General features: G+C 47.5%; 1 protein-coding gene across 1 annotated transcript; it reads left to right on the top strand.

Moving 5' to 3' along the window:
- The first annotated feature begins 590 nt into the window (after positions 1 to 590).
- LOC124607119 (cuticle protein 38-like) lies at positions 591 to 3459 on the top strand. The gene is made up of 2 exons (XM_047139321.1): positions 591 to 642; positions 3141 to 3459. Exons 1-2 carry the CDS (start codon positions 631 to 633, stop codon positions 3381 to 3383), a joined length of 255 nt encoding a protein of 84 aa, XP_046995277.1. The 5' UTR covers positions 591 to 630; the 3' UTR covers positions 3384 to 3459.
- Positions 3460 to 9012: the final 5553 nt, after the last annotated feature.

Genomic DNA, 9012 nt, shown 5'->3' with positions numbered 1-9012 from the left:
TTCCAGACTGTAGCGCCTAGAACCGCTCGGCCACAAAGACCGGCCATGACACTTCTTCGGCGTCACTATTCATGTTGTGTTGTGGGCACCTTGCATCAATACCTCGTATGTGAAACATTTATGTCAAGTAGTTTAAAATTATTTATGTACAGACACCACATTTCCGCATCTCGTGGTCGTGCGGTAGCGTTCTCGCTTCCCACACCCGGGTTCCCGGGTTCGATTCCCGGCGGGGTCAGGGATTTTCTCTGCCTCGTGATGGCTGGGTGTTGTGTGCTGTCCTTAGGTTAGTTAGGTTTAAGTAGTTCTTAGTTCTAGGGGACTGATGACCATAGATGTTAAGTCCCATAGTGCTCAGAGCCATTTGAGCCAGACACCACATTTGCTTAAGACCTGGGAGATCCCATACGTGAAATCCCTATTCGACATTGCCTTTTAATGCGATTAACAAATGTGATGCTGTCTCCGGCAGCTGTCCGGACAATGGGAGAGCAGCCGGACTCGGCTGTCCAGGGTCCACTGCAGGAAGCAAGGCCGCGCGGACGGTCGGCGGGCGTGGTTCTGCAGGTATATAAACCCGGACCCTCCTCTGGTCAGCACAGTCTGCACCGCCGACACAACACACGCAACATGTACAAGCTGGTGAGTCGCCGGGGAGAGTCGTCTCCAGCTGGCTTCTTCATTCGCTTTACTTCACTTCCATGCTGCACTTAGAGATTTTGATAGCCGTATACTTTATCGCCAACAATACTAATCAACATAACACCGACAACTATTATTACCAAGCAGAGAATTGTTAGTTATTTATGTTGTCCCCTGATTGTAAAATATGTTGTTTAAGTTACGCTACTTTCATATTATTTATATCAGAAAGGCCATTTCAAGGGCGCCAAATTCACAAATGAGAACGAACTAACCCTTTTTCAACGGCGATTGCTTTTCTCCTCATCCAGGAACACATTTTTGTGCGAAACTGGGCTTCAGCGATCGTGGTTGTGGTCACTGTGTTCCGAGTGTGTGACTGAGTCACCAAGGGGTTTTATAACTTAATGTTTCGGCAGATGTTAAAACAAAGGCAGAAACGTTGATTGACAAAATTTTACGATGACATGGTCACACACCAGAAAAACCTCGACTTAGCATACATTTTCTTCCACTAGGAAAATTCTAACCTCCAAGCGTTACACTTACTGAACACTGCACTGCATAAAGACTAGTTTTGAAGCAAACGTTCACGAAACTCGAGTTTCTATTTGCAACAGTTCGTTGCAGAGAACATGGGGAGTTAAACAGAAACCGCGTGTGTAACTTGATGTTACCTTAAATGTACAAATTCACTAGATTTTGAATATTTCTCTGAAAATTTTGTCTCTGTCATTATGTTTCTGTGCTTACATGTCACTGCCTACCAGAGTGAAAAATAAAACATTGTTACAAATGTTTCGAAACAATGAAACCTGCCGCTCATACGAGATGTAAGAATTATACACTCCTGGAAATTGAAATAAGAACACCGTGAATTCATTGTCCCAGGAAGGGGAAACTTTATTGACACATTCCTGGGGTCAGACACATCACATGATCACACTGACAGAACCACAGGCACATAGACACAGGCAACAGAACATGCACAATGTCGGCACTAGTACAGTGTATATCCACCTTTCGCAGCAATGCAGGCTGCTATTCTCCCATGGAGACGATCGTAGAGATGCTGGATGCAGTCCTGTGGAACGGCTTGCCATACCATTTCCACCTGGCACCTCAGTTGGACCAGCGTTCGTGCTGGACGTGCAGACCGCGTGAGACGACGCTTCATCCAGTCCCAAACATGCTCAATGGGGGACAGATCCGGATATCTTGCTGGCCAGGGTAGTTGACTTACACCTTCTAGAGCACGTTGGGTGGCACGGGATACATGCGGACGTGCATTGTCCTGTTGGAACAGCAAGTTCCCTTGCCGGTCTAGGAATGGTAGAACGATGGGTTCGATGACGGTTTGGATGTACCGTGCACTATTCAGTGTCCCCTCGACGATCGCCAGTGGTGTACGACCAGTGTAGGAGATCGCTCCCCACACCATGATGCCGGGTGTTGGCCCTGTGTGCCTCGGTCGTATGCAGTCCTGATTGTGGCGCTCACCTGCACGGCGCCAAACACGCATACGACCATCATTGGCACCAAGGCAGAAGCGACTCTCATCGCTGAAGACGACACGTCTCCATTCGTCCCTCCATTCACGCCTGTCGTGACACCACTGGAGGCGGGCTGCACGATGTTGGGGCGTGAGCGGAAGACGGCCTAACGGTGTGCGGGACCGTAGCCCAGCGTCATGGAGACGGTTGCGAATGGTCCTCGCCGATACCCCAGGAGCAACAGTGTCCCTAATTTGCTGGGAAGTGGCGGTGCGGTCCCCTACGGCACTGCGTAGGATCCTACGGTCTTGGCGTGCATCCGTGCGTCGCTGCGGTCCGGTCCCAGGTCGACGGGCACGTGCACCTTCCGCCGACCACTGGCGACAACATCGATGTACTGTCGAGACCTCACGCCCCACGTGTTGAGCAATTCGGCGGTACGTCCACCCGGCCTCCCGCATGCCCACTATACGCCCTCGCTCAAAGTCCGTCAACTGCACATACGGTTCACGTCCACGCAGTCGCGGCATGCTACCAGTGTTAAAGACTGCGATGGAGCTTCGTATGAAACGGCAAACTGGCTGACACTGACGGCGGCGGTGCACAAATGCTGCGCAGCTAGCGCCATTCAACGGCCAACACCGCGGTTCCTGGTGTGTCCGCTGTGCCGTGCGTGTGATCATTGCTTGTACAGCCCTCTCGCAGTGTCCGGAGCAAGTATGGTGGGTCTGACACACCGGTGTCAATGTGTTCTTTTATCCATTTCCAGGAGTGTATTTAACGTTACGCTGAGGTTGACAGCAGTAAAGACAAAACAGTTTACCCGCGTTGGACAAGGATGCGAAACGAAACTGGAAGAGTCAACAGCATAGGAGCCATCGTGACTTTAGACTTAGCAATTTAGGGAAGGAAGAAAACGTAAACCTCACGCATGAGTGAGCTATCTGAATGCTTTGGAGCGATGTTGGAACACAGCGATGTGAGACGCGTGCTGTGTGCTTACAGGTGATCCTGCCCCTGCTGTTCGCCGCCGTGTCGGCCGGCTACCTGGGAGGCGTTGCCGTGGCGCCAGCGGCCGTCGCCGCTCCCGCCATCGCCGCCCCCGTGGCCTACGCCACCCCCGCCATCGCCGCCCCAGCCTTGGCCGTGGCCCCTGCTCTGCGAGCCGCCCCTCTGGCTGTCGCCGGCCCCGCCATCGCCGCTCCTCTGCCCTACGCAGCTGCGGCTCCTATCCTCAAGATCCACTGATCGACAGGATTACTGCAGACGTAGAACCATTTGTAAATACGTAAATAATACGAAATATATAACCAAACAAATCTAATTTATTTTGTGTTCTTTTTTCACAATTTCTCCCAAATATCGTCCTTCTGGGATTCAGGGAAAATATATTCGTTGTAGTCTAATTTTACAACAAGATCACGTGAGCTATCACTTTCAAAGATAATCAACTCTGAGGCTGAATCGCTAAGTCAACTCATCTCTCACCTGACTCAGAATATATAACTGTGACTACCTAAACTACAGGGCTTTCAATACCACTTTCGCATGCTATATCATATACATTTCACAGGAATTGCTTCATAATTCAGGGAAATCTGGTACAGCGCAAGCGTTTTGCCGTATGGAAAGGTTTAATCTATGTTAGTCCTCAGTATCATCTAGTACTTGGAAAGCGCTGATTAAATACTTTTAAATGATCAACAGTGCTCATATCCTAATACCAAGCGAGGTGCGGAGTGGTAAGACGCTGCACTCGTATACGTGAGAGGAGCATTTCTAATCCCCTCTGGCCATGCACCTCTCACGTGATTTACCCTAAATCCCGAAGGCAGATGCAGGTAATATGAATTCAACTATCACTAAGTTTTATGACGTCTATTGCGTTGTAATAATCCAATTAGAGAGTTCGATTCCAGATCTAGCTGTATTTTTGTTTCATTTTCTAATTTTAAGCTGTATCTGGGTCCTCCGTCATTATATTTTTTGTATATCTATCCTTCTAGCTGAAGGTCTGAAGTTCTGAAGTACTAAGGTCGTTCACTTATGTACTAAACTGAACACCTATCGTTGTTCTTTCGATGTTATTTATTATATGGCGACCAGTTTCTTGATTCAGAACACAATCGTCCGTCCTTTATTCACTCTGAAAGGGTTAACTCCAATCTTATACACGATTCCATTAGTAGCCAACATCTGTGAGCTGATGAAATTATGGCTGTTAGCCACGACTGGAGTTGAACCCCTAGGCGGCAGTTAAGGCCTGAAGATAGGGTACTGAATCACCAAAATTGGTAGTCATATAATAAATAACATCGAAAGGACGGATGTAGACGTTAAATTTTATTACATTCATCACTACACGACAGTTACAGCTAATCTCATACAAAACACGTGCATTATTAAACACCAATACAGAAATGAAAGTACAGTGTTTTTTTATTATTCCGCTTTTACAGAAGTATTTTGCCTTTAAACGTTTACTCCACTTCTTCGACGCACAACACGCCTCCGTACTTCCCGGTGCATTGTCAGCATTCATTCTCATTTCTTCAGTCATATACCTCCCCTTCCGCCCTCCACAACCGTAATGAAAAAAAAGTTCCACTCCTTTCCTTCTTTCTCAGAGGTCGTGATCCAATGAGTCGCTGAATATTTGTAGATGAAGGGATGTCTGTTTGAGCACCTACTCTGAGCACTACATACATGTAGCAAGGATAGAACACTAATGCATATGGATAGTGGTGTGTTGAGAGGGAAATTATGCCATCACTAAACGCTTTTATTAAAATGAAACCATTAGCACATTCTAAAAACGTATGTATATTCTACTTGCTCCCCATGTGAACTTTCTTTCAAAAATTGCCAAACTTCTTTAGCACAATCAAAGCAATGGAGCAAGCCAAACACGAATGATCATAGCTTTAGTCACGCTTCAGCAACTAGCATATAACCTGTTTGACTAATCTAGACATTTATTCAAATGGAATGTAGATAAAGCTCCAACAACAGTTCTGCTACGTTTGTCTCTTTGTCTGTTCAACTTCGTTTAGTTATACGTTTGTCAAAAACTTTTCAACGGTTGAGATTCACCAAAAACTTAAATAACTAACATTACAGCTGAAACATTTAGAACAGAGAACATTTTTCCACACTTAGTTAAAGTAGTAAGGAACTCCTCGTCCAACAAACACACTTACTCCCTCCCGTTACTGACAACAAGTCTCGAGAATACAGGTAATGGGCACGACTAGTGACACCAGATTAATTCAGATTGCACTTAGGGTGGTCAAGACTCACAGGAAAATTGTGAAACGGCCATAAGCCACCCAGAATTTTTAACAGAGAGCTTTACAACGAATAACTGTCAAGAATTTAGCGTATTGTGTCAAGCCACACAGTTACAAACACTTCCTAGCTCACACTCGCCGCTCTGTGGGCTCAAAATTTAACATACAAAAATACAACTCCTTAAAATTAATCAAACCAGTCATAATATAATGGAAACAAGCAAGCATCCACGAATAACACGCGCCCCGACTGACTCCTTGCCTGAAGTTCATTCGTGTAAGCTAATCAATCCATAAAACATAGTTAGCCTTGCGTTGTATTGTATTGTATTGTACTTCGTCCCTGACGTAGCCCACAGTGGTACACAACCCCAGAACAGGCTACTGCAGTCCCCTCGCCCCACCGCCACCCCATTCCGAACTCAGGGTTATTGTGCCGTTCGGCCCCCAGTGGACCCCCACCCCCCAACCCCTGGAACGTCTCACACCACACCAGTGTAACCCCAATGTTTGCGTGGTAGAGTAATTATGCTGTACGCTTACGTGGAGAAATTATTAGCGCAGCAATGTCCGACATAGTGTAACTCACACGGAATAAGGGGAACCAGCTCCCGTTCGCCGAGGCAGATGGAAAACCGCCTTAAAACCATCCACTGACTGGCCCGCATGCCGGACCTCGACACTAATCTGTCGCGCTGATTCGTTCCAGGAATCGGCATGCCTTCCCACCCGGAAAGCAGTGCGTTGGATCGAAAGGCTAACCGGGCAGGCTTACACTATCTCACTATACTACTGTTGCGATGCAGAATATATTTACTTCTTCAGGTTTTCCGGGCGAGGCGTTGAAATGTTGAACAGTCGGATTTCTGCCGTTATTCGCCTCTTTCTTGCACGATAATTCAACTGCATAACTCGGAGCCTTGTTCAGGTGCTGCCCGTGTCTGATACTGATTCGAGGCCGAAATGAGTCCGGTATTTATGCCCATGTTGTGCCAGCCGATCCGTCTACGGTACGCGCCGCTTCAGGAGTTCTGTCCGTGCTATGCGCCCACCAATAGTAGCGACTGTAGTGATTTCTTCCAGTCGCGGCAGTCCGAACGCTGTGCACGTACTTTGTGGTTATTATTCGTTGTAATCTTTCTGCATGAAGTTTTGAATGAAGCACAAGTTGTGCTAGACATTTTATTTTCCGATTGTCGTCATTTAAACATTCCTGTGATTATGACGTTCTGTTAGTGTGGTGTGCCGTGTCAGGCGTCTTGTCCGATGTACATGCCCGCCAAGAAAGGCTGCAGAGTTATTTTCAAGCCGCTGGTTTTCACATTGCCGCCCGAGACTCAGTAGGACGTCATCAGGTATTCAGTCTGATGTGTGTGAGGTACCAATTCACGTGTGTCCGTTGTTATATGTACTGTGCAGTTTTCTCTAAATCCATCTTCATAACTGTGTCACTGGATTCTTGATGTTGCCTCTGTTACGTCTTCAGAAGATCGAGTGCTGGGTTCCACGGAGAGCTCAGTTGGAAACTGGTGTCATGGCTCTTTGTCAGCTTCATCTCAGACGATTCTTTGATAACGCTGTCCCGGTATCTATATGTTTGAATTAGAGTCTTGGCATCATTATAGTTCATAAAATGACTGAGCTCTGAACAACCCGCAAAATCGCTGACATGGTTGCCTGTCTCAGGCTGCTGTGCCTTTGGTGTTCCTTGCAGTTGATATCAACGGTCTTAGTCGTCTGGCAGATGATTGTCATACCAAATTCATATGATATGCGGTAAACACCCGGTTTCTGCAGAACCAAGGTCGTTTTTCACATTCACTAGCAGAGAATTAATCTTGGTGGGTGGCTGGAAGAAGCTCTTGACGTAATGTTTGAGGAGAAATCTGCTGATTTTGGCCGATATTGGCCAGACATAAGGCAAACATGCAACCTCTTTCGTTTCTTCTTGTACCTCTTCGGGAACGTCTGACGGCGAAACAGGACGGAGTTCTTTTTGTACACCTCTAGAAGAGTATTCATTTTTATAGACCACAGGTTGTAGGTACCATCTGCCTTCCTCCTGACTAGTACATCTAGGAATGGCAGTAGTACTTCGTTCTGCAGTTCTACGGTGAATTTACTGTTAGGGTGACGTGATCTTAGGTGGTCCAAGAAAACAACGAGCTTTTCCCTCTCGTGGTACCGTAGAAAAAACGTGTCAACCATGTACCTAAAAAGCATATCGGTTGGTCAGGGGCCGCTGTAAGTACCTACTTTTCAAATCTCTCCATAAAGAAGTTGTCCACTGCCGATGAGAGATAGCTGCCCATTGCTACCCTTTCCATTTGCTCTCAGAATGACCCCATATAGGAACTACATTGTGATATCTCTGCCTCGCAGCACAGTGGCCGAGGGGGAGGAGGGAGCCGGATCCCCTGTGCGAGCGCACGAGAAGGGGGCACTGCAGCCATTCTGCAAGCACACTGTGGGGAGCTAGGCTGAGACTCTCGGCTCGCTTAAGAAGGAACAGGTTGCGAAGAGGCTGGCTGAAAATGAGAAGGGCACCAAGAACTGATGGACCCTGCAGCCATTAGGACGGAAGATCAAGAATGTACATGCGAAAACATGTGAGTTCTTCTGGCCTGGCAGAAGTCATTTCATCTAACTTAGAAAGAAGAAATGTGCCGACAATTCCAGCACTGCATGTGGGAGGGGCGTACACAAAGCGTGAAGTTTTCGCACAGGGAGGCGTGTGAAAGAATTCAGCCTCCTTAAGATGTTTTTCTCAACATAAGGACGTTCCTTATAAATCACGGATGCCAGCAGACTCCGAAGCGAAGCCCAAATATGAGTCTGTCCAGGCCTCAAGTAGAGGTAGCACTTACAAAGAGTTGTTCTGTAGCCGCGCGGGATTAGCCGAGCGGTCTCAGGCGCTGCAGGCCCAGGCTGTGCGGCTAATCCCGGCGGCGATTCGAGTCCTCCCTCGGGCATGGGTGTGTGTGTTGGTCCTTAGGATAATTTAGGTTAAGTAGTGTGTAAGCTTAGGGACTAATGATCTTAGCAGTTAAGTCCCATAAGATTTCACATACATTTGGACAATTTGAATTGTTCTGTAGGTGCTCTCACAACAGCTTGGAAATGCAGAAAAACATCGTAAGAACATGAAATCTTGATAAAGGTGCCAGTACCCGGGCCACACACCAGCCAAGGCAAGATAAAGTTTTTCTTACCTGCAACGGGATAAGTTACGTGGTCCTGAAACTGCCATTGGACTGCATTCGAAATTGAGTCCGCCAATGACAATGCTCTAAGAGGAGAATTTTTCCAGGAAGACTTGAGCTGGGAAATGGATGAGGAGATAAGAGTTAGTCAGTGATTTGGAGCGGGAATGGGCGTACATGAGGTCTCTTCCATCTGTCGCCAACATCCGCCTTCCGACACCGTGATATCACAGCTTCGGCCACGCAACCGTCAACGGGCAGACAACGCGGGGATCGTATCTGGGCCTCACCGCAAACCCGCGATTGCTGGTGAGGGCGGCCGACTCCCACCACACAACTCCGAGGAGACGAGGCGCCTGCCGCCGACAGCACTACACGATGAAC

This window comes from Schistocerca americana, chromosome 3 (genome assembly GCF_021461395.2).
Source record: "Schistocerca americana isolate TAMUIC-IGC-003095 chromosome 3, iqSchAmer2.1, whole genome shotgun sequence".
Lineage (NCBI taxonomy): Eukaryota > Metazoa > Arthropoda > Insecta > Orthoptera > Acrididae > Schistocerca > Schistocerca americana.
This window is presented reverse-complemented; position numbering and strand designations above follow the sequence as displayed.